Below are 26,661 nucleotides of genomic sequence, written 5' to 3'. Positions count from 1 at the left end.
ACATACTATGGTGCAAAATTCGATCACCAACCCCTCCAAATTCCTTTGCAATGGGAGAAACTACTGATGACTGCAGAATACCACAGCTATACAGGAAAAACATTTATTATTTCCTCCCGATAATCAACGTTCAGAATAAGGACGAACAAAAAGAAGAATCATTAGTAGGTCTATTAATGAAAAATAAATCCCCACATGCTGACTTTAAAAAGCTTTATTTACTTTGCTATTAAGTCTTTACCAGCAGAACTTGGTTCCAAAGAACCGGAGAGAGTCTGAGATTCTACCCAATTTCAAGCTAAGGAGTTAGCTGATCAGTTTCCTGGGTGCTGGCAGAAGACACAGCGTTTCTGGCTCTGAGCCAAAGGACTCTGTTCTCCCAGCAAAAGCAGTGGTCAGAGCATCAGCATTTTCTGGACTTGCCCCCTGGCCTCTAACTCCCATAGGAAGATGCAGAGAGGGCCAGGTGACATCTGCGCGCACAGTGGGTTTGTAACTGGAAAGGAACCAAGACTTTAGGGAGCCCAAATATTTTATAACGGTAAGTATGTCTGTTCTTTGATCTGGAGAGAATACTACCTCTATCTTCTGGGTCAGGAAGCAAGAGTGCTCTTTGTTCCAGAAGGAGAAACTGTCTCTCTACCTGCCAAGGTAGAAACATCTAGCAGAGAAGGGAACAAATGTTCAGAGGAATTAAAAATCAGGACCTTTTTGAATCCAGAGGCACATTATTAAACACTTTATACGAAAATAATTCTTGCTCTGAATACAACATAAGAACTTCTGAGAAGGAAAAAATAAGTGACTTAAAAACTCTGTTTTAATGAATTAAACTGATCAACCGACTAGAAGTAAGAAATAGAGAAACATGAAGTCTGGCTTTTTAAAAAACAGGGCCCTGCACAGGAGAGCTTTTTCAATGATACTTTAGAAACATAATTTCTGGAAGTTTTAGTGATTGGGTTAATGTTCAGAATTATTCAGGAAACATAAAGGGTCTCAGTAAATGGCATGAAGGCATCATCCTCATTTGGCAGAACAGATTAAAAAAAGGAAAAAAAAAAGGCTAACTAATTAATTATTTCTCAAGATGGGGCAGTAAAATAAGTAACCAAAGTCTGGATACAAACAGGTTAGACTTTGGAGAGCAAGGTTACAATTATATCATTAGGAAGCTCTGAAACTTCAAAGTAAGAAAAGATTTTCAGATTCTACCCGCTAGGGTGGCTGGCTGTAATTCACCAACAGTCTTGGTAGAGGGCCAGACACATTAATCACCTACTCAGTGCACAGAAAAATCCAACGCACCTATTCAGTGCACACCAAAAACCCAACATACCCACTCAGTACACACCAAAAACCCACACAACATGTGGAGCCTACTAAAGATTTGGTTATAAAGGAGACTTGCAGAATTTTAAAAAGAAAAAATAAATTACGTTACAGATGCCTTGTTGTTACCGGATCTAATGAAAGCTTTTAAGTCTGCATCCAGTTGATCTTTCGGTACTATCATCTGGTTCATCTCCCTCTTCCTTTACGTCCCATCTTCCTTCAGCATCTATAATACCACACTCGCCAGGTGTTCTCCCGACTTTCTGGTCACTCTTCTATTTTCTTAAATTCCTCTGTGCATACTTCATTCATGGGAATTCTTTAAGGATCCGTCCTCTTCCTCCTCCCTACACATTCTCCATGGGCTACGTCAATTAGTCCAATGGCTTAACGCAGCCTTCAGAGATTACAAACTCCAGTGTCTGGGGAGCGGGCAGATAACTACGTGAGTCAAGAGGCAAGGGTGGCCATGAACTGGAGGGGAGCACATCTAACCTGGGCAACTGGCACCCAGGTCGAGCTAATTGGGGCCCTGTCAGAATTCACATCTAGTGTTGCCCTCACTCTCAACTCTTTAGTGAAATTCAATACAATATTTTTGCGTAAAATCAATAATTTTTCAAAGTTACCAACTAACTTTTTTAAAAATTTAAATACTGCATAAGGCCAAGGAAAACATTCCACAGGCTGTCGATCTGCAAACTCTCATAAACATGCTGTCAAATTTAAAATCCTATCTTTATTTTATATTCTTTCCACAACCTCAAGGCCATATATGCAACCTACTAACAGATGTCGCCATGTGGATTTATCTGTATGCATGAGACTAAACACATGCCAAACAGAACTGATCTGATTGCCAAATCTCTTCTTCCTATTTTTACTGTCTCCGTGAACGGTACCCAATTGTTTGAGCCAGAGACTGAGGCATGGCATTGAACTCCTTCCAATTTCACCTCCCATATCTTGTAATGAAGCATGATTAATTTCATCTTCATGGCATTCTCAAATTCACGCACTTCTTTAATTAATTAATGTGTGTGTATATATAATTTTAAGTACATTATTATAATCTCTACTTAGTTTCCAGCAACAGTCTCCTTCCTCTCTCCTAATTTATCAGTTTCTAAAGTATGTGAGGGGTTAGGGTTGAAAGAGGCAGTCATAGATCCCAGGAGGTAGGCAAGATGATCCTTTTTAGGATGAGGAAAAAACACTGAAATTCTACTTGCATTTTTATATAATTTTAAAAATTTATACTATAATGCATCTTTTATTTGTATTACATATGAGAATACACATTTATTTGTAGAATAGTAGACATGTATTTTTCTGTATATGTATGTATGCAGACGATAGATACTATACGCTCAAAAAGTATTCAGTAATAAGTTAGTAATAAGGAATACAATTGAATGAGTTTGGGAACCACTGCTCAAATTCATTATCCGAACTTTAGCAAGAGCAACCCACCTAAAATGCAAGCGTGACCACTTCCCTACTTAAAACTCATCAATGGGTCCCCACTGTTCTCAGCACTCCAAAGAACAGAGTTTCAAAAGTGCAACTTTGTATATGGAACAACAAAATGCAAAGGCCAGAAAGAGACAGAGCTTTCAAAGCATAGTCCAAGAAAGAGAATAACAATTTTAAGTATTTTGGTCCTTGAGGCAGAGGAGTTCCCATGGTGGATCACAAACCACCACCCCTTATGTAGATTCCATGCTTGCCAAGAAAGGTTCTGGATAAGATATGGCTCCACATATAATTTACTACACTATCATCATTTGCCTGACAGTAGCATTAATCGTTGTAAATTAATAAAACCATTATTCTGGGTTATAAATCAGTTTGTGAGCTCAGTTAAACCGTGTCCATTCTCTAATCATACTCTTGGACTCTAAGGAAATCATGTTTCATGGGTGAGAACCAGAACCTACATCATGGTGATTTCACTGGGGTACATGTCACTTACTGGGGAGTACAGTGAAGAGAAGAAGGAAACAGAACAAAACAACAACCAAAAGAAGAAAAACACCGAACGCCGTTTACAGAACCTTGAAGTAACTCTATCTTTCACAATTCAGTCCCACTCATGGAATTCTCCGCTGAACGGACTGCATTCTCCTTATTAACACATGTGCAACTCATACAAAATACCAGCCCTCCGTATCGCTCTAGTAAGTAATTAACTCACGACAGTCGTGTGTCACTTAACGACATGGATATGTTCTGAGAAACGCATCGACAGGTGGCTGATCATTGTGCGAACGTCACAGAGTGCACTTACACAAACCTAGATGGTATAACCTACTACACACCTAGGATACATGGTACTAATCTTATGGGACCCCCATCATCCATGTGGTCTGTCGTTGACCAAAATGTCATTACGTGGTGCACAAGTGTATCTGTGACATACCTTAGGCACTTTCCTAATGGGACAGAACTGATTGTAAATTTTTATCATCTTTATATACTGTATTCCTCAAGTTGAATACATGCTGCTTAAAGACAGAAAGTTATAATTTCACAACTTATTTGCTTTTCGTTTCTAGGATCTTGTTACAATGAGCTGAACAAAATAGCCCTGCAATTTTATTTTCCTTATTGATATAAAGATAGTCTGATTTTTCAAAACAGGCAATAATAGGAATTGACCAAATAATAACAATATTAAATAGCAATTCCTTGAGTTTCTTTCAGTTCTTTTCTTCCCTCTTTCTCGCTAGAGCTCCTGCTACACAGTTTCTTTGTAACAGTCCTTGATTTCTATCATGCACCTCTCCTTTAATTAAATATGACTAAGTTGCCTTTTCTTTGATTAGAGGGAAAACTGATCTAGTTAATATGCTAGAAAAACATGTCTTTCTCTTACCAGAAAGGTAAAGAAACCATGGTCATTTGTTTCTTACTAAAAGTGAAAGGAAAATACAGGAAACCAAAGAAGGTCCATACCACTTCCCCAGGAAATCAGGGGTAGAGGCAATGAACTGAGCTATAAATAGATCATCATTTTTCCATGGTAAGCAGGTCAGTTTCTTACAGTCTACCTTACTTTTACATAGGGATACACACAATTTTAGAAAGCTTTCATCTCCTTTTGGATTTAGCTTTTAAATTTCTAGGAACTGTGGAACCTCCATTATACAAAGTTGAATATTGATTATATCAGTTGTAGAATAATTAATAAATATACTCATAGGGTTCTGAGCAAGATTGAAGGTTTAAATTGGTTAATTATTCTACAACACAGAGTGCTTACTATGCACCAGACACTGCTCTACCTGCCTTAGAGGTAGATTTCAGCTCTTTTAACCTTTGCAACAACCCTAGATAGTAGGTATTACTGTTGCTATCATCCACATTCCACAGAGGAAGAAACTGACGGCTGGAAAAACCAAGTAGCTTGCCCAAAGTCAGAAAGCTAGTAAATGCTGCAGTGGGCACCTGAACACAGACGGTGCGCCTGCACACCCACCCCCAAGCACACCGCCTCTCGACAAAGCAAGCGAGCACATTCCGCCTCTCCTCTCTCTCTCACATGCACAGGCTCACACACATTCCTCTACTGCTCAACTCAGTTGAAGGAAAGAGCAGCAGCTCCCGGAGGGCTAAACATGAGACACTGTACTGAGCTACTTCCGGAAACACAGACATGAATGAATAAGCCTGACTCCATGGAGTTTATAGTCTAATGGGAAGTAAGATAACTAGACAGACAATCTTGACAGAGTAACAAATACAGAGGACAAACAAGAGCTTAGAAGAGTAAAAGATCTAATAATATCAATAAGGGATAGAATCATGAGCAAGACAACTGTGAGGGACGAGTGAGAACTTTTATGCCAGAGATTATAAAAATCTTCAAGCAGAAGGAGCAACATGGGCAAAGACAGAAACCTGTAATTGCTGATGTGTCAGGAAAGAGCCAAATAATCCAACTTGACTGAACAACAGGACATAAGTAAAGGAGGAGAGAACTTAAATGGTAGAAAAATGCACGATGAACTCGACCCACAGTTACTGAGCGTCTGTTATGTAGACAGTACCCAAAGGACTCATTCAATAGCCATTGAAAGAATAATGCTTAAATCTTATACTGAAAATGGAGCCAGCATATGTGAATGCATCGATCACAGAGTTTGACATAAAATAACTCTAATAAATGTATGTTTTTACTAATTTTTGAATAAAAAATTCAACAAGGAGCTTCATAATCAAACAGGAAAACCCATATAGTAAACATAAATTCAATAATATAAATGTATTTAAAATATAACAGGAACACAAAGCATAAAGTAATTAAAGGCAAACATGTGGGAGGGTGCATATTAGTATGAACAATCCAGAAAAGAAGACTTCTGAACTAGACTAAAAGAGAGTCAAAATTCTACAAAGGTGGAAAAGAAAGGGGGGAGAGAGGCATGCCAGGGAGCAGAAGTGTAAGAACCGATGACAAAAAAATCAATTTGTAGATAATAAAGTTATTGAAAATTCTGAGCAGAGAACAAACACCATCCACCCAAGCACTCATCCATACATTCAGTCATACAGGCTGCTGACAGTAAGGAGAGCTTACACACTCCAGGAGATGTGCCATGCTCTGAGAAACAAAACTCAGTAAGGCACATCCTTGCCTCCCAGAAATCTTTCTAGTCTCCTGGAAAATGTGAACATGTCAGCAGTTCACTGCAGTGCAGTCTGACAGAAGTGCGCACAGGTCCCTGGGAGCACAGAGCAGGGGTGTCCACCTTAGAATGGGGAGTCAAGGAAAGCTGCCAGAGTGGCAACTCTGGGTAGGGTGTGGGCGACTGGCTTCCCCAGCAGTGGGTGTAAGAGAGGGAAACAAAGACACTGATGTGTGAAAAAAAGAAGCATGTTAGGAAATAAGTGTGGAGTGTTAAGCAGTTTACTTGTGTCTTTGAGGATGAGCGGACCACAAAGAGATGAACCCAGCAAAAACAGTTCCCGGAGCTTGTCATGTTAATGGGATTTTGGACTTTAACCCAGAATTAATAATGATTCATAGAAGCATTTCAGGCAAAACAAATTAGAATGATGAGTTCTGCTTTTTAAAGGGCTCACTGGTTTCACTAAGCAACACAACCGGATAGGTTACTGAAGATAGAGAGAGCAGTCAGAGAGCTGCTGCAGTAGTCCAGGGAAGAACTCAAACTTGAACTTGAAGAACAGAACTTGAAGGAAAGGAAGCATGGGGAGGAGAAGGTGCATAGAGAGATTCAGGAGTTAGAACCCTCGGTTCTTGCTGAATCATCATCTGCTTGGAAACGCATGTCTAAATCTCCTCAATGACAAGAAGTCCTCAGTACGAGCAGCCCAGGAGCTGCTAGCAGACTTGCTTAGAAAAATGACTGTCACCCAGAGTCTAATCACATTAATGTCTTTTTTCTTTTTTTTAAAGCTAATCATACATCTTTGGAGCCTCATCCTTAAGGTTTCTGAATTATAAACTACTAATCCAGCATGCGAAGACGCAGTTTGGTTTGGCTCATGTTACAGAATTTACTTAGACACATTTATTCAATAACGTCACTGCTCTTTTCCTACATATTTCTACTGTCTCCTGGTCAACAGACTAAGAGAACAAAAGCGGGATTCAACTATTAAAACATTCAATGAATTTGCATAAAAATCTAACAAATGCAAAACCTCCCAACCGGTTTCCCATGACACATGATGTGTTACTGATCCCTGGGGACTCCGGGCTGGCAGAGCCTCTTGGCGGCAGGGGCCAGGTCCTGAACAGAGGTGGGCCTGCCGTGACGTCAAGAAGGCCTGGAAGCAGAGAGATGAAGCAGGGGGCATATGACCCCTAAAGAGGTTTGTGTGCCTGCTGCCTGTGTTTACGAGATCTGAATCCTAACATCGCCTTTAGGAGTTTTACAAAGTTTTCTGAACAATAGCATTTTGCCAATTTTAACTCAATCTTAATATTCTGTTCTTGCTGACAATTGTTTTTGGGAAAAAAGTCACAGTAATACTAGTTAAGCTAAAAGCTGCTTTATAAAAATCATAATCTGTCTATTTTTAGAACTAACCTCTCAATGGTTCTGTTTTTGGAAAGAATACTGCTTTCAAGTTTAAAGGCACTTGGTTAGGTCAAATGAAAGCAGGCTTACATGTCCTCAATACGCAGCGAGATAAAGAACGGAAATACTTCCAGAGGAGAACTAAGTTATGCAGAAACACAAACTACTATTAGAGCTTAAGGAAGATAAAGGAATTTAAAGTTCTGAAATCATTCATTTATTGGGTTCATTCATTCAATAAAATATAATGGAACTATAAGGTGAAAATCCTCAGAGAATATAAAGATGGCTTCTCCAATGATCTAATAAAAGAATCATTAATTTTGATGACTATAGAAATACATCTGAGTTCCAGAAGGAGCTTTAAATTTGGCTCTCATCCAAAAATAAAAACGTTACAAGCAAATCAAGCAATTTTCTAAAATAAGTGAAGACAGGAGACAAAGGCATAGGGTTGGGAGGAAGGGAGAGTATTTAATCTGTATTTCAAGAATGCCCCATTTGATTCACTAGTGGTTTCACTCATGTAGCAGTTGGACAGAAATTTCAGCCTCTTGATGTCTGTGGTTATAAATAAAGGGAAATAAAGATGTCTCAATGCATATTCTCTGTGGCTTGAGGTGCCAGCAAAACTAACTCCTCTCTTGGAAAACGTGTGAGTAATCTGTCTATTTTTTTAACTGACCTTTTGGCAAGCAAACAATTTTATAACAGTAGAATTCTCAGTTTTCAAAAAGAAACACCACAAACAATTTGTCCTATAGGTTTTCTTAAAATTTTAAGATAAAGTTTATTTTGAAGTCACCAACTGTTTGCATTAGCTCAGTGCTAATATATGAGCTGTAACTTCAAGAACTCCTCGCAGCTCCTCTCTCCAGAAGGCCATCCCTTCTGCCTCCTACCAGTCACAAATATTTAATTAGCATACACTTGACCGCTATTCTAATAGATGAGAAGGAACGTTTTCTCTTTTTAATTTCTCATTTGTGAATGGATATAGGAGCATTACAAATAGCTAAATTTCTGGGACACAGAATGTCTGTGTTAATGGCAATAACCACATTTCCTCTTTTAGTGCCTAAGAATAATTCAGGATACAGTTTATTTAAGAAGTGGGTTAAAGGTTTTAATATTTTCAAAACCAAAACATTATGTACCTAATAAAATGTGCATTGCTTTATGTAAATATATTCTAATCATGGCGGTAGCTATAGATAAAGAGCACTTCATAAAGAAAAAGGAAAGAAAACCCAATGTTACAGTTAATTCACCAGCATCAGAGGGCTACGATCATCAAAAGTGTAGATCAACATTTTATATGTCTCCTATCATCAGCTAATGTATAAATACAGACTTTTAACTACAGGAATGAAAACAGAAATCTATGTGTAAGCAATCACTCTTCCTCCTTAACACTCAGCCAGGATTCTGCCTGTGTTGAAGGACATTCTTAGGGCACTACCTCATCAAAGGGATCCCTAAAAGGCTAGGCAAGAAACCATTGCCTCTTGATGCTCAGTTCTTGATCATCTCACTGAGAGATTCCCAAGAAAAACCGTGCAAGTTTTATTTAAATTATACTGACTTTAGACATTCAATCCCTAGTATTTACTTAACTCACCAGAGTTTGTGTCTGGGTAGGAAGTACCTAAAGGAAACATCTTTAGCTACTTTGTGATAGAAGGCAACTTTGTGATAACCTTATCCTCATTTTCATATCTTGTTTACACATGTATACTTTCTGTGCAATGAGACAAAGCAAGTCTAAATACAGGTCTTTTCCCACCTTGATTTCAGATCTTAACCAAGCTTAGACACCACCTCCTCCAGGAAGCAGTCCCTGATCCTGAAATCCTGAAGCAACTGTTCCCCTCTTGGAATCATCAGAACAACTTATTTACGCCGTTTTTAAAATATCTATCCCTTCTGCCTTTTATTCTGTGTATGTGTTTTATGCATGTACCGTTACAAAAAGTTATGAGCTTCCCATGTAGACAGACTCTATCTTACATACTGCTGCTTCTTAGAGCAAACTCTAACTCAAATGCTCATCAAATAAGTAAATGTCGTATAACTGACATTTACTTGGTAATGACATAAAACTATCCAGCTATTGAGGTATACTTTTGGTGGCTAACTTAACAGAAAAATTAGCAATCAAAACACTTATCAAAAACACTCAAGTACATTCTCAAAATACCCAAGTAAGATCTATACCATATGGAATTGGAGGCAGGATTAGGCCATTTTTCAAAGATGGAGCCAAACTGTGAAATGATTTGTACTTACTTGTCCCCAAAAAACTTTCTCCAGAATTCTGCAGCATCTGCTTTCGTGATTCGAAAGGTATCTCCCTGGAATTGCCCATTAGGAAAGATTGCCTTGATTTCTGCCAGCATGTGACTGAAGATAAGGGACAGTTTTGTGAGATTTCGTCTGTAGACACAAGGGAGGAAAAATGAAGGGAAAAAATAAATATATATATGCATGTCAGTTTTAATGGGAATATACATTATAAAAAATAAAATTAAGTACTGTATCAACCTAGATCTTGGTGGCTGGTCACGAACCTCAACTTAATGTCCTTAAAAACAATGTTGATAAAAACTGTACATTTAAATTCCTAACAGGCTTTCACTTTATCACTCATCCATACCCATGTGCTCACTCATGAACAAGATAAATTACATGAGTTTACTATGAGAGAGGGACACCTAAAAAAATCATCATCAGATATAAACGCTAAACACAAAAGAGAGTGTGACTATTTCTAGCAATGACTAATCTAATAAAGATTTGTCATTACAGGAGAATCCAGGAAGATAAGTAGTCGTTTGACAGATGACAGACCTGGAATGGACAGAAGGGGAGGGAGCGAAGGAAAGGAGAAGGTATTTTGGCAGTAGGAACAGAATGTTCAAAAGTACAGAGGGCTGGAATAGAATGGTTTGTACAATATCTTGCCTAAGTAAGGCTGGTGAAGAGCAGAAGGCGACTGGAGGAAATGGCCTGCGACAGGATGAGGACGTGTGGTTGGGACACGACATAAAGAGGCATCTGAAACAATGAACACAGCTTCTGTCAAATACACTTGCCACTCCTACCTAAAAATCAGAGTTTCTGATGTTGAGTTCCAGATATGTCATATTTTAGAAGCTCCCTGGGCAATTCTAACGTACTCCCCTCCTTAAGATCCACTGCTACAAAGAACTGGGAGCCAAAATTGATTAAAAAGCTTAAGGAACTGATCAAGTCTCTGTTTTAGAAGGAAGTTATGGTACTACGAAAAAACGGTTCGGGATGGAGGGAAATGCAGGTGTCATCTCTATTCTGATTTCCATGGTAAGTTCAGGGCATTCTCACGATTCAAAACAGGATTCCTACTTCAAAACGGCGGTATCATCGGCACTGCCTCCTACCAGAGCATACGTTTACAACATTAATTACGCTTATCAGTCCACAACTGCTAGTGCCAGATAGTAAGGAAACAACTGAAACACAAGATACTACAAAAAACTTTTCAGTCTTGGACCGACCTTGCTTCTTTATATTCCTGTTTACTCAGAACCACCAGAACTCAACAGGCACACCTATAACATCTTTTCCTTTGGAAGCTTCAGCTGCTTTTGTGTGTGTGTGTTGAGGGGTCGGGGTTGAGTGTGGGGAGGAGGCATCTGCTTCAGAACTAAAGTAAATATAGAGGAAAATTAACAGAGAAAGCCATCAATCTGCAATGCACACAAAACCAATGTTTCAACAGGCCTTTGGCATTGAAAGTTGTGGTTCTTTGCCTCATTTTTACTCACGTACCTGTGTTTAATTAATCTCAAATAAGCAAAAAAAGCCATTTTAGGTACCAAGGAGATCATATGGTATGCACCTGTCTATAAAGTCAATGGGTGTCACTCTTTCTAAAACATTTACAAAAGAAATATATAGCTTCCTATAGAAGAGGAAAGAGGAACACAGAATAAATGAAGGCATTTGTGATAAAAAGTGGGAAAAGTAGGAATGAAGAGCAAGCAATAAAGTATAAACTAATCTACATCTCAACAAATTCATCTCTATTGGAAAACCCAAAATGTCCCAATTTCCACAAGCGTTACTAACTATGAGAAGATTTATGAAAAACAAGGGTCAGAACTCAGGCCTTATTTTAGTGCTGAACGGGAACAATAAAAAATCTGCAAAATCATGATGGTTACACAGAATGTTCTATCATTTCTTAGACTCAGCCACACTTAAGCACAACTCAGCCTCATCCAGATGTAAAACTTTTTTAATTAGTTGAATCTTTCAGATTCTTATTTATGTCAACACACCCTCATTTAGATGATGGAAGATATAAAAAATTCAGTCTTAGGAAATGAAAAGCGAACTGCTGAACTATCAAAGGAAAGGACTGTGGCCAATGCACACTGCAACTGACTTTTGAAATCTGAGCTTAAGGAAAAACATAAAGTCACTTTAGAAAATCTGCAATAAATTTATTTCTATAATTAGGCAAAAGGGTTAATTTTCCACCAAACTTCCAATTGATACAGAAGAAAGAAGAGAAGTCAAGATGGCTATAATTAGGGTAAGGCAACTGTTCCTTATTTTCTGAACCTGTTGCTCTCCATCCTCTTGTTTCTTTGTTCTTTAATCATAGCCAAATGTTTTTCATTTTTATTTGTTAGCTCTCAGGTCTGAAGCACAATGCCAGTGAGCAGCCATCTGGGATATTAGATCCCCTGGCTATGTAGACACTAAAATTTACAGCAGAAATAATAACATCGTATCTTTATAATTTACAGGCTGGAAGCTCTAGTGATCACTGGTACCTATAACCAATCACTGCTTAATTATAAAATGTGCATATAGTTCAATTTTCTTGTTCCTGCAAGTGGATCAACACATTTTCATCTGACTTTTTGTATAAACTAAGGCAGTGAAAATATAGATTTTGCCTTTAGTTTTCAAAGAAATTCAAATTCAGGTTGTTGAAAATATGTGAATGCAACAGTTTCATATTACTTTATTTTTCACATATACAAGAATATATATATATATATTTAGTTTGAGGAAGATTGGCCCTTAGCTAACATCTGTTGCCAATCTTCCTCTTTTTCCTGAGGAAGACTGGCCTTGAGCTAACATCTGTGCCCATCTTCCTCTATTTTATATGTGGGATGCCTCCCAAAGCATGGCTTGATGAGCGGTGCCAGATCTGCTCCTGGGATCTGAACCTGCAAACCCCAGGCCACCAAAGCACAGCGTGTGAACTTAACCACTACGCCATGGGGCTGGCCCCTATATTTTTGTATCTAACTTTTAAATACATGCACACCATACTTATGTAAATAATCACTCTCCAAATCCACTGTTTAAAAGATTAATTTACAGAAGTTGCCATCCACACCAAAATATGAAAAGAACTGACAGCTAATTCTATCATCTGATGTCATTTAAATTTATTATCACAGCAAATAGGATTTGTCTCATGTGATTATGCGTGTGTGCGTGGGAGGTTTGTTGACTATATTCTGCTATACATTATGTGCTTTAATTCCCCACCCTATTCTGCACCATTTGATATCCATTTTAAAAATAATAACCACCTCTAATTTTGAAAATAAAATCCAAGAATACAGTCATCTTTATGACCACATAAACACAGGGGGAAGAAAGGCAACAATTAACATCTTCTTTGTAGACGAAATGCTTTTGCCTATTACGCAATTTCTCCACATTTAGCCCATTTCTCTAAGTCCACTTGATTGTCCCTCATCATAAGACCAAACCTGATGACTGCTTAATAAAGGATTAGATGCTTACTAATTACGAATGTGTTTCTATCATTAAAACTACCCCACTGCAAACAACTAACGAAATCAAAGTTTATCTGCAAAGTAACCCACAGTTTCAGTTTCCTGCTGTCAACCAAGGTCCAAAAATATTAAATGGAAAATTCCAGAAATAAACAATTCATAAGATTTAAACTGTGCGCCACTCTGAGTAGTGTGATGAAATCTTGGGCAGTCGAGCTCCGTCCTGCCCGGGACGTGACTCAGTCCTTTGTCCAGCACATCCAGACTATACACACCACCTGCCTGTGAGTCCAACTTAGCCTCCTGGTTATCAGATTGACTGTCGCGGTATCGCAGTGCTTGTGTTCAAGTCACGCTTATTTTACTAACAATGGCCCCAAAGTGCAAGAGAAGGGATGCTGGCAATTCCAAAACGTCGAAGAGAAGCCATGAAGTGCTTCAAGTGAAAAGGTGAAAGTTCTCCACTTAGTCAGGAAAGAAAAAAATCTCGTATGCTGAGGTTACAAAGATCTTTGATAACTTTTATTACAATATATTGTTATAATTGTTCTATTTTACTACTAGTTGTTGTTACTCTCTTACTGTGCCTGATGTATAAATTGAACTTTATATAGGTCTGTATGCATAGGAAAAAACATAGTATACATAGCGTTCGGTAATATCTGTGGTTTTAGGCATCCACTGGGGATCACGGAACGAATCCCCCAGAGATAACAGGGGACTACTGTAATTTTACAAGGAATTTTGCAACACTTTATTTCACATATAGGAGATACTTTATTTTGACTAATTACTATCACATATCTCCCATTAATCATCCCAAGCTAAGCCATTTTTAAAATTTGTGTGGGGTTTTTTTAATAAGAAATAATTTCAGAATAAAAGTAATTTGAAATACCAGGTAATCAAAAAGTAGCTTCTAGATGTCAACCGGGTAAATCAGTGAAGATGCTAATATTAGCAGAGACCTGAAGAAGGGCTGGGGAGGCAGAGAGGAGAAAAAAGCCAAGGAGGGGGAGGACAGCGGGGCAGCTAGCTACATTTACAAAAGAGAAAACTATGACAAATGTATCAGCAATGTCAAGAATATCACCGAAAAAGCAAGGTACCTCTTTTACCCTGGATTTAATCACCTACGGTTGTATTTCTTTAAAACAGTATGAATCAATTTCTACAAAAGTCAAGTCAAATGACTGCACAGAAATGAGGTTGGAGCAGAGTGACTGAGCATGACCGCTGGGATGATAGAGCCTCAGCGTTAATGAGTAAGTTTTAGGAGCCTAAGCTGGCGAAAGCCAACAGCATAAGGAGACCAGGGACACCAAAGGTTTGATGATGACACAATCCTACCTTTAATAAATTTATCACATAATATGGGAGAAAAAGACATGAATAGGTTATTATGATACAGCACAGTGGGGGCAAGGCACCCATTATAACTATCTTGATGTGATGAATTAAATTTGAAAAACAAATTAAAAATATCAAGATTTGATTAGTAGCCTCCACTCAATGTGGGAGACACACAGGAATGTAATCTAATTAGATGGCACACAGTCCTTGCATTTTCTCCATTCAAGAAACAGCTGTGCCATAAATCAAGGAAGAAATTAAAAGCTTTAAATGCTGAACTAGTGAAAACCTTTAAATGACACTTTATATCAGAGAGGTCCAAAGTGTGTGAGAAGGTACTGCCTTTGGTAGAAGAAATGGGAGACCATTTTTTATCCAAAATCTATTAATAATTCAATTCTCACATTTAAAAGCTAGAACATGCTCTTCTTAATCTTTACAAGGTGAAACAAATTCAACATAAAAAGAAAGGCAAGGAGGAAAGAGTATAAACAGTGCACTTAAAATGAGACTCAGGTCCAGTTACAGAGCAATTTCCATTCACTGTATTTCTGATGTAGCGCCCTCCAAGACGGGCTTAGAGAGTTACTTCACACTGTTTTTGACCTTGGGGACATTCTGATTCCTAAGAAATTGAGGAGACTAGGCTGATGGAAGCCTTGCCTTTCATTTATCCCTCTTGAGAACAGACTGTTATTAAGATAGATTCTGAGAGGCTTAAATCAAACTGGATCTTACCGATCCCCTACCCAAATGATTTAAAGTTTTCAATACTTCTAAGGGAGTATGAAGCAGATCTTAAAAGTCTAAATACCAATAAAGACTCAGTGTCCACCCTCAGGCATAAGAGAAGTCAAGAGTGTGCGCAGAAACAACCTCACCTGAGATGCAGGCAGCAGGGCAGTTTTCCAAGCTGCTTTATGTCACGTCTTAGAAACTGAACTGCTCACTTACAAAGGAATTTAGCAAACTATGTCAGCTCAAAACCTGCATTACAATAGGTAACCAAGGAAGGTCTTTTTCCTTTGTGAAAAGAATACATCATCCACCACTAACATGGCTAGGGAGGCCAAGCCCGAAAGTGTGGCTGGGAAAGGTGAAACATGGGCATCATTCGATCTCTCTGTAGTATGCTCTTGAACGTGTTGCCTACAAAGGTCTACACTAAGAGCAAGAGAATATCCCTCAAAATAAGGATGCTGCTCTCAGGGTAAACAGATCTGCTTGCTAAAATAGTTTTAAGCGGACAATTTGCAAATGCCTTACTTCAACATAACTCAAGGTGAAATATGTCTATCATGTTCACATGTAAAATCCTTTGACAAGTGCCCAGGTTTGAACAAGTTACTTAACCTCTCTCACGGAATCAGTTTTCTTATCTCTAAAAATTTTAAATAAAAATGCTTGTCTCACCAAGTTGCTGTGAGGAGTAAAGAAGGCATATAGGTAAGAGTCTAACACATCTAATTTTAAAAACTCTCAATAAATAAGGTTATTATTATTAATTCTACCTACCACTTCTGTTGAAAAGTATAAATATATATCATAGCAGTCTTTATTCTTTTCCCATACAATATTATTGTCCATTAAACTGATGACCATCTTAGTAAGGTAAAAATCACCATTCTAACCCATTAAGATCATTAATTGTCACGGAGGCCTTTTATAATTCCAAGGCAAACACCGGGCATATTTGATTCAGCCATTCAGTCTTTATTTCACAAAGTTTGATTGAGTGCCTATTACATATTAGGCTTGGTCTAGGAACTGATGATACAAAGATGAAGATGACACAATCCTACTCTTGATGAATTTAAGGAGCTCAGAGATCTCCAAAGGTGCAGAACACTGTAGTGAGAACAGAGCTGAGACAGAACCAGGGCCAAGGTGGTCATCAGAGAGAGGGACCGAGGAGTTTCCGATTTCTGGGGTGATGTAGTTCTGACCAGAATGTGGCCCTGCAACAGGCAGCTCCAGCAGAGGGAAGGTGAAGCAGGCTAAGAACTAGGTAACTCCAAGGTTGGATGGGGTCATTCAGGTGGATTTCGAAGTTTCCTACGATTACGACAGCTGTCTGCATGAAGAAAAGGACTATAATAAACCTTATCTCAATATATTCAATAAAGCTTCCCAAATAATTTTTTTAAATGTCAGTTATTTTAACTTTGCGGCAATGCCAAAGGAGGATTAACAACATCCCTTTGATGATTTCAACAAAGAGTTTTTATGGAAAATTTATTATGGGAACCTGCTACAGTATGATATGATCACTCATACTTTCATCTGGTTTTAAAGTTTAACAATATCTACTTCAACAAAGAAAACTCTTTTGTCTTTAGTTTTGGACTTCTTTTGATTAAACCTAATCTGTAACAAGTATCCTTTTGTAAAACAAATATTTAAAATGTAGACTAGTCTATTAGTTGAGAAAGAAAAGAAAAAATCCATTCCTACATTCCTTTTTATTTAAGATAAAACACAATGCAAGCTCTGTGAACTAAGTGGAAAGTCATCATTGCTATGAGATTCATATAGAAGAAACCAGAACACAGAACTTTGTTTTCTTTGTTTGATTTTCTTTGTTAGGTTCTTGTTCAAAAGAAAAAGAAACATCAGAAGTTCAAACTATACTTTTATGACCTGGGGTAATTTGATAAAAGAAAAGTCTCATCAACAAGCAAAACAATCTTGACCTTAAAGCAACATTCTTTTTTAAATCTATATTTACTTTTTGTTCTTTGCAATTCCCAGTAGATCGTAAAATATATATATATATATATATATATATATATATATATATATATATATATATATTGAAGTCAACCTGAATTATGTCAATTAGCATTTATTCCTTCTAATGAAAAATTCTTAATTATCTTTTACTTGTTACATTCCCTACTCCATTATTTTTACTTTTATTTTTTTTTATCACATTTGACACTTCAAGGATGGCTTTTGTTTGGTTTTTACTCAATAGCATATAGTTTAAAATTCTCCAAAAGAATATTTTCTTCAAGATTTCTACCTTTCATGGGACTAAGCTACCTTTCTACCATTTGTCACCCCACTTCTCTGTGCTCCTGTGAATGGTCTCCTGCTTTTCCTGATCCACACTGTCAGTTAATCCAGCTCTTCTTCCTCTCCCATGCCTCAGCCCAGGGAACTTTCACCTGCATCCGTTTTATGTCAAAATACTCCCAGGGTCTCTTTGCATAGCTCTTCCCAGATGTGATCTATCAGGTTATTAAATGCCACACCACTTCCACCACTTGACAGTACCTGCCACAGGACAAAGGTTTCTCTGAAGTGCATGACGGTTATTGTATATACATACTACACTTCACTTCTATCGAGAAAAAGTCTTTGTCAGAAAAAAAAAAAGTCTTATTATTCCTGTAACAGCTTCTTACACATAATAGATAGCCAATAAATCTTAATTTCAAGGACTCTGAAAATATTAAAGGACTATAAATAAGAAAGACTTTCCTGACCCAAAAACAAGTGCTAATCAACAGGCAGATAAGAGTAGTACATAGAAACAAGTCACAGAAACACCACACAGTGAAGCAGCAAATTTCAAAACCTTGATGAAAAGGAATTTTACCAAAAGTTGCTTTAACAGAGAATTAAAAATCTGGAGTTTGACTCTAAATTACAAAATAAAATCTTCGTTCTGTAAGTTTTAAGGTCTTGTCTTTTCTCTATCAGTTTTTTTTTTTAATTTTCTTTGTGAATGACAAAATATAATACCAGCAAGCTAAAAGAAATTAATGCTATATCCTCCATTTTTAGTTTCCAGAAACTCAAGTAAATTGATCACATTTGTCATACTTTCTGAGGAAATGTGACATAGTTTCCCATCACACTCCCTGTTCCCTGACAGTTACTTCCTCCTTTTGGCTCTGGAAATTTCCCTTATGGATACCTTTGTCCCACTTGAATCCGGCTCTCCTGGAAAGACAAACGAACCACAGAAAGAGGAAAGAGATAGCTCATCTCTCTGGTGCTCATACTGTGCGTCACTAACAGAAGAAAACTCAAATCATGAGATTTATCCCATCTTTTCCCCTGAGTTTAAAATTATCTTTATTCAAATGGTTGGGCAAATATAAAAATAAACACAATTTTGCCAAGTAATCCTCATTTTTTTTTTGTATAATCTGATATGGATACCACATTATACCATTGTGCATTTGTGTGTCTATGTGTGTACATGTGCGCTCCTGCACCATAACATGAAAGTGTGAAGTGAAAAAAGGATAATACATAGTATTCTCAGTACAGTCTTAGTTAAAGCTAAATATCATACTACAGATAAACAGAAAATAACATAGGATATACACAAAAAGACATAAATGGTTTTTGTCTTTATTTTTTTCTTTAAACATTCCTATTTTCAACAAGAAACAAAAATGTCATTGAGAAGCCAGCATATTGATTTTGTCAGGCAGACCTGCAATGTGCGTGTAGGGGACTAAACAGATTTCCAGATCCTCTGACAGGGCCCCTGGCACCCAGGCTGCTCTGGCTCTCAAGTCGAGAAGGTATCTCTGGTGCAGTTACCCCAAACCACTTAGCTGGCCATGGATTCCCAACGTTCTGAAAAGTATCAGCCCTTCCACCATAGTACATTTACCAATGGCACGCCAGTATGTTTCCAAATCCTTCCCTAAAAGAAGGACTCCAGCATAATTCACATGTTTAGAATATAAAGCAGGGAATACCAAGGTCCAACAGTCCAGTAACTGCTCAAGCCGAAGGAGGAGTCAGCTCCTTCTGTTTAAGTCTCATTATCCTTAAATCTAGTTGGTGACTTTATCTCCTACCTTTATAATTGTCTCCTACAGAATGCTTAAATTCAAGTTGAATTAATTTTAGGAGCAAGAAAGTCTCTCACAGTTAGATAGCTAAATTAGCAATCACATATATTCTTTGTCATACAACAGCATAAAAGAAATTTACAGTTATATATGACCAGAGGATTCAATTACCCACATTTTTTCCTTCACCTTATCAGACATATGATGTGTATGTATGATAATGGCTCAAGAGAAGGGGACTAATTTAGGCTGTCTCCAGCCTCACAGAGAAATACTGGGCTTTTTTTTAAGTGGTGAGACTATATTGGGACTTTTCTTTCAAAATGAAAAACAAAAGGTAAAACAGTCATAGAAAAACAGGGCTGCAATAGTTGTTAGCAGGGGCCAGCCCCGTGGTCGAGTGGTCAAGTTCACACACACTGCTTCGGCGGCCCAGGGTTTCGCTGTTTCGGCGCAGACCTAGCACCTCTTATTGCTGTGCTGAGGCAGCATCCCACACAGCAGAGCTAGAAGGACCCACAACTAGGATACACAACTACGTACTAGGGGGCTTTCGGGAGAAGAAGAAATTAAAAAAGAGGAAGACTGGCAACAGATGTTATGTTAGCTCAGGGCCAATCTTCAAAAAAAACAGAAACAGTCATTAGCAGTACAACTTGCCTGGACCACAATAAACTTCTTAAAGTTTCTAAATACAGCAACAAGAGATAGGCTCTTAAAAAAACACCTTAAAGGGCCTACAGTTCTCATGAACTGGCAAAAGTTAAACTGGATGTAGCTTATTCTGTAGCTGAGCGGTGATGGGACCTTCTAGGCAAGTGGTTTCTACATCCCCAGCCTCGTTAAGGAAACACTGGGATACAGTGAAGGAAAACATGGCCCGGGTAGCACAGGGTTCTAGACACATCTATCCCCATCTCATTACTCCATGATACGAAAAAGAGCTGAGAGCTTCTCTCATCTGAAGTGTTTTCCGCTATAAAATGAAGTGACTGTGGTACATAATTTCTGAGGACTCACTCCATTCCATGGGGTTTTCATCACTTTTATTCCAGCCAGTAAGAGGTGACTAGACAGCTCTGGCATGAAAAAGTCCATATGCTTCTGGAAAAAATTGTGACTCCATTTCACAACTAATATAGAAGTACACCATGCTATCTAACATTTTCAATTTACAGATTTTCCTCAATATGCCTCTGTCTGAGATTGCAGAAATCCTGAAGTTAGGCTGCAAAGCTTCAACATGTAAAGCCGAAATTACAGTAAGTATAAAAGTTCATTAGTATATTTGGAAGCCTTGATTTTTACTTTGTTCTTATCCATAAAAGACATCTGACATTTCTTTCTTTTCCTTTTTTCAACAAAGAAAAACCCTTAAGTAACATTAGCTCTCAAAACAAAGAAAACCACAAAGCAAAAGAAATTTTAAAAAAATAAAAGGTAATTTAAAAACTCTGTTTCATGTTAATGAATAGTAAACACTAGAATATTGAAACCATATGAAAAATGTAGACTACTAGAACAGAGTATGCCCACTGGGAAAGTCAGGGTTTTAAAAGCTGATTTTATTTATTTGTTCTTGGTAAGGAAATGTGCTAATATATGTAGTAGGCATAGCATAGTATCATGTCTAAGAATTTTAACTTTTATCTCAACCAAGAGTTTAGAAATATCCAAATGTAGAGAGACTATTAAGTTTACCACATGACAGCTGGTCAACACCATGAATCAAATCCCTTTACTATTTCAGTCTGATTGCAAATGGAATAACCCCCACATAATAAAATCATCCCCAGATATTGCCTTTGGGGTAGGTAGACAAATATATCTAACCTGCCTACACTCAGAAGACGATATGTTACAGCATTAAAAACTCCAGCTCTGGAGTCAAACTTACCTAAACTGGAGCTTAACCACTTAGTAAACAGATGGCCTTGGGTTGTAAGTTCACCTCTCTATGGTATAGTTTCCTTATTTCTGAAATATTAATTATAACAGTACTTATCTCAGAGGATTTGTGATGGATTACAATGGCCAAAAATTCTTTGCCACTCTTCCCATGATGGAATGGAGTCTACTTCCCTCTCCTTTTACCTAGGCTAGTCTGTGCCTTGCTTTGATCGATAGGATGAGGTGGAAATGATGCTGTGTAAACTCTGAGGCTAGGCCTTACAAAGGCAGCTTCTGCCTTTATATCTTGGAAAACACTCTTGGAATTTAGCTGCCATGCTGTGAGGAAGCCCAAGTAGTCATGCAGAAAGGCCCTAGTGAGGCCCCAGCTGCAAGGCAGCAACAAATGCTAGGCTGTGAGTGAGGCCATTGGACCATCCAGCTGAACTAACACCCCAGCCAACACCACATGAAGTAGAGTTCAACCTACAAAATCATAACAAATCATAATTATTGTTGAATTAAGCCCCGAAGTTTTGTGGTGGTTTAGTACACAGCAGTAGATAACTGACTTGGGGACTGACACACAGCAAGCATTGGACAAATCTTAACCATTACTACTAGCATGTGAGTGCTGCCAACTTATCGTTACCATTATCATCATCAATAGTAGGAGTTGAAAGGATAGAAGTCTCTTCTGTCAATATGAATAAGTAAATAAGTTACAGATAAAGGACCAAACACATTATTTAAAAGTGGTATTCTTACCTAACAAAGTATTTTTTACATCACAAATTATAAATTTTACATCCTCTACATTTTCTCTGATGCTAAAACAAATCACCCAAGAGAGGTTTTTAGAAGAAATCTGGACTATGCTAATTGGAAAGCAGCCTACTCAGATTTGGATCTGAAGGAATTTCTATAGTTAATTCCCAAAACATATTTATTTAAGTAACTGTACAATGAACTGAACTGTGAAAATACCATTAAGCTAATGCACTGATTTATACTGACAACAGACGTAATTTCTACAAGTCTTAAATGCTCACTCAAAGGTAGAGAATTTCCTTAACATTATACATACGTAACACGTAAGTGAAGACCTGCAATGTTTATAGGCGGTATAGCAGCGTCTTCTAATTGAGTTGCCATTTAAACCACATATTTTCTGAAGACAATCTAACATAACCAGATTTGACATTATGTCCAGATAAGAAATCGTCCTGGACGTTGGCTTGTCTAGTTCTATTCACTGGGGTCTCTGTTTAAAAGTAAAGCACTATTAATAATCCCTTACTTATCAACACTGAGGTATACACAGTGATTTTTTTTTCACGTAATTCTTTTGGCTCCCAGCCATACTAAACCATCACTATAATAATCTTGAGAATACATTTAAAAATTCTGCTGAACAGATCATTGTACCTGTTTACACACATAAATGCTTTTAGTGAAATGGTAATTCAACAGATGTGTTGCCATATTCAAAAGATGTAGAATTTAATTTATACACTAAGCATGAGAATCAATCATTATTCCTCTCTTGGAGATACCTATCATTGAAAACTTAACAAAAATAAAGAAAATCCAAATATTTAAAAAGAAGAAACCATTTTTAATATTTCAGTCAAACATTAGAATGATGGGGGAAGGATTGCATATATTCTCTGCTTAATCAAGTATTTTTTCAGGAATCAAATATTAAGAGAGAAAGAAAAGCTACAAATAATCCAGAAAGAACAGGCTGTAGATGCAGCACCGGGTAATCTTTTTGTTTTGTGGCACAGCTACTCAGGGTGCGGCTTGCTGCTTCTCATCCCAAAAGTCGAGTTTGTTTGCACAAATGTCAGTTCTCCCTATTTTTTAGAATAATTTTATATGCACAGAAATTGTAATCTACATACATGGAATTCCAGTGACTTTAAATACAGTTTATTCACTCAACAAACAGTTTTTGAGGCTCTGCTATGATCTGCCACCATGCGAGGCAATAGGAATAAGAAGATGAAAACCAGTTACATCCTTGCCTTCCAGGAGGTTATAATCTAAGTGGGTAATTAGATACAAAAACATGCAATTACAATACAGTGCGTAATTGTCTAACTGAGGTACATTCAAGGTGCTTCAGGAACACAGGAGCTAAAGGGAGAAAGTGCTCAACTCTGGGCCTCTCAGAGGATTAGGAGAGGCAGGGGCAAGCAGAACAGCCAGATGAAAGCAGCAAGCCTGTCGACAAAGGCCTGTGTGCAGGAGCAGGAGTGATTTGTATTCAGGGAAGCGGCTGATGGGGAAGGAAGACCACTGTGTCGATGTTAAACTGCCTCCCCCCCAGGCCTGCCCATCTTACCAGCACAGGCCACCACCTACTCAGGCTGCTCCAGGATGCGGAGGTCTATATATCCAACCATGATTCCTCCAGGGAGGACTACATGTAGGAGGAATTTGAAAAAGAAAACCCCTTTCAATCAAGTTTATCATAAGGCATAACTTAATATCTAGGAATTCTTAGATCTTTATCCAAATTTAAAAGCTTTTATTAAAGATTTCTCTGTTGTAAGATAAGAAGTGAATTTTGAGGGTTTCTTCCCTGCATCCTTGATGGAATATAATCTAGATTCAACAAATTGAGAAAACAAGCAAAAGAAAACAATGGCGCACAGAGAGGGATGCACCAGAAGCCTGTGTCTTAGAAGCAGATGCTCTCCTTCGGCAGAATCTCAGCCCCTGGTGTATTACCATTTGAAACCGACTCAGAGATCACACTGCTGATGCACATCCAAAAGGATGTGTTTCCATTTCAAAATACCACAGTAATTCCCTCACTTCCAGAAATGATTCACCAGATAAATATTTCGTGTAGTAAAGAAATGTATCCTTTTTCCATGATCTAAAATAGAATACTGAGCTGAAATGGCCAACCCCAAACACAACATTATCAACAACCAATCAGATACCACACTGCCAGGTGACAGTCATACAGACGATTCCCTGGGGAGGGAGACTCTGCAGAAGCTCTCAAGAACGACACCCGTTCGATTCCACTGAATGCAGTGCCATCTGTTCCTTAAAGATGGACTGTAGTTAAGCAATACATTTTTCCATTAAGTTTTATGGAGCCTGATGTATTTCCTGTGTCAAAATCTGTCACAAAAATCTGTTTCTCAGACATCTGTTTGGTATAACACACATGTGAATATGGTACTGCTTGGAGATGAGTACAGACAGCAGCATGTAGCCTAGCATTTGGCTTCTGATTAGGAACTATTTCCAGTATGTTTATTGGGGGATTTAATTTAGATCCTATTAATATCTTATTTATCACTGTTCTTTCCATCACAAACCTATAATATGTATACCACAAGGGATAATAAAGTATATCTTCTTCATTGTGAATAGCATTTTCATAGTCAAGTGCAAAGAAAGACAGACTAAATTTGAAGAAGAATGAGTGATAATACTTATTTTGTGGGCCTTAGATTTCAGTTAGGCATTCAAAATCTAGGGCAAGAACAAAAACAAATGTCTAACTATTATACTCAAAATCCGGTCCCTGGACCAGTGGGATAAATATCACCTGACAGCTTGTTAAAAATGCAGTCTCAGGCCCCAGCCCAGAGCTACTGAATCAGAAGCTGCCCTTCATTGAGACCCCGAGGTGACTCACATGCATGTTTAATGTCTGGTTTAGCACTGCTTTAGCAGCAACCTCAAAAGACGTTTTATTTTTCAATGCTCTGCCTCTAGATTAAACTGCACCTAAAGTGGCCCCAAGATCTAAGTACCTGTTCAAAGGTTTGTGAAAGATTCCACTCTTGTCTCAAACCATGTATCTACCACTCCCTCTTATGACATGGCCAATGTGCTGGAACATCATTGTTCTAGAGTGACTTAGCTTCTCTTCCAGGACAGACCTCCAAGGCAACTGCTGATGGGGCTTTCAGTTGTCATCCATCCCTCTTACTCACTAACCCTAAGGAACTCACCCCTAGTCCTTGAGGGCCCAGTCCTGGGACAGTCTGTACTTTCCACATCTGTAAATATCAACATCAGACTGATAGTAACTTCATCACCACACCCCATCTCACCCCCACATCTCTACCCTGGGAGAAGAACTAAATTCTTCTGATTGGTTAACATATTGCCAGAGGTCACAGAAAGGGCATGCATCCTCCTACTACAGGAAACAGAAGACGACCACACACATCACCAGTTCAGTGTAAGTGTGGTTCACCTATGCCTAATTTGAGAAAGGAGCAAATTAGTTCTCCCTTCAATAATCTCCCTCCATCACCACGAACCTTTGAGATCCCTTAATGCAAGCAACCCATCTGCAATGCTTGGTTTTATCTTTCAGAACAGCAAAAGCGGAAGAAAAGTAAGACCTGCCAGCTGAAAAATAAAAAACACCTTCTCCAAATGCCATTAGGTGTTTTCCCCGCCTAGAAATGATCTTTCCCACTGCTATTTATCTCCTTGTAACTTAATAATTAAAGAGCATTGAGGGCCTCCCTGCCTACCCACCAGCATAAATATCCTTGGCAAATGTCAATCAAGCACAGCTAACTAATTTTATCATGAGAACCTCTAATCAGAGAGAGCAAGATCTTGGCACCGGCTGTGGTGGAGTGATGAACGCACCACCACAGGCTGGAACACGGCCAGGGAGTGTCAAAGTCTGAAAGGAGCAGCTGCGAATCCTAAGGGGGATGCTGCTCCATTCTGGCACCGGAGAGAAGGAAAGCGAAAGGCAGAAAGAGGCTCTCCTGGCAGAGCACGTAAGCACGCCCAGCACTCTGAGAGGCCAGCTTCGTGTAATAAATCAAGGGTAAAATTAACCAAGGGGCTCTGAAAAGCTGTGATGCAGAGGAGCCAGCCTTTCAGTAGGAGAGGATTGATGGAAGAAGGTGTTCTAGTAACCACTGGTTTCCAGCTGCTTTTATTTAAAGGAACGTGAAATGTTTAACAACAAAAATAGAGGAAACTAACATAGGATTCCTATTTATTTCACTAAAAGGGTATTAACACAAAGCCTATCATCTATTTGTCATTAAATAATATTTTCACACCACAAGAACAAGGAGGACATAATTTCAGGGGAAAAAAAATGCATTCCTTTAAACTGAATAAATTTAACTCCATGAAAGACTAGGTAAAATGCCTGCCATCACTTTCAGTTCTAGGCCAGAGAGAGGTCTAAGGAACCCATGTCACGAGCCATTCAGAGAACCAGGCTGGTGTGAAGTTCCATGCCGCAGTGAGCCACCACAGGGCTAGTCACAGCTGAAGAAGTCAGCTAGGGCACGCTGCAGTCGCTTAGAAAAAGAAATGAAACAAAAAGGGACAAGGAAGCTTCTCACAAAAATGACTTAAATATGGCCTGCTAATAACTAGTTATTA

The 26,661-nt window shown here is 38.3% G+C and overlaps 1 protein-coding gene across 10 annotated transcripts in view; it reads right to left on the bottom strand.

Moving 5' to 3' along the window:
* CBLB (Cbl proto-oncogene B) overlaps nucleotides 1-26,661 on the bottom strand; it is a 194,880-nt gene that overhangs the window by 97,042 nt on the left and 71,177 nt on the right. For all 10 annotated transcript variants that reach the window (XM_023623831.2, XM_023623832.2, XM_023623833.2 and 7 more), the window contains one exon: nucleotides 9,678-9,824. In XM_023623831.2, coding sequence (XP_023479599.2) covers nucleotides 9,678-9,824 — 147 coding nt within the window. The remainder of the gene's footprint in view (nucleotides 1-9,677; nucleotides 9,825-26,661) is intronic.

The sequence above is a fragment of the Equus caballus genome, chromosome 19, assembly GCF_041296265.1.
Source record: "Equus caballus isolate H_3958 breed thoroughbred chromosome 19, TB-T2T, whole genome shotgun sequence".
In the NCBI taxonomy this organism is placed as follows: Eukaryota; Metazoa; Chordata; class Mammalia; order Perissodactyla; family Equidae; genus Equus; species Equus caballus.
Note: the sequence above shows the minus strand (reverse complement) of the source record. Positions and strands in the feature narration are given on the sequence as shown.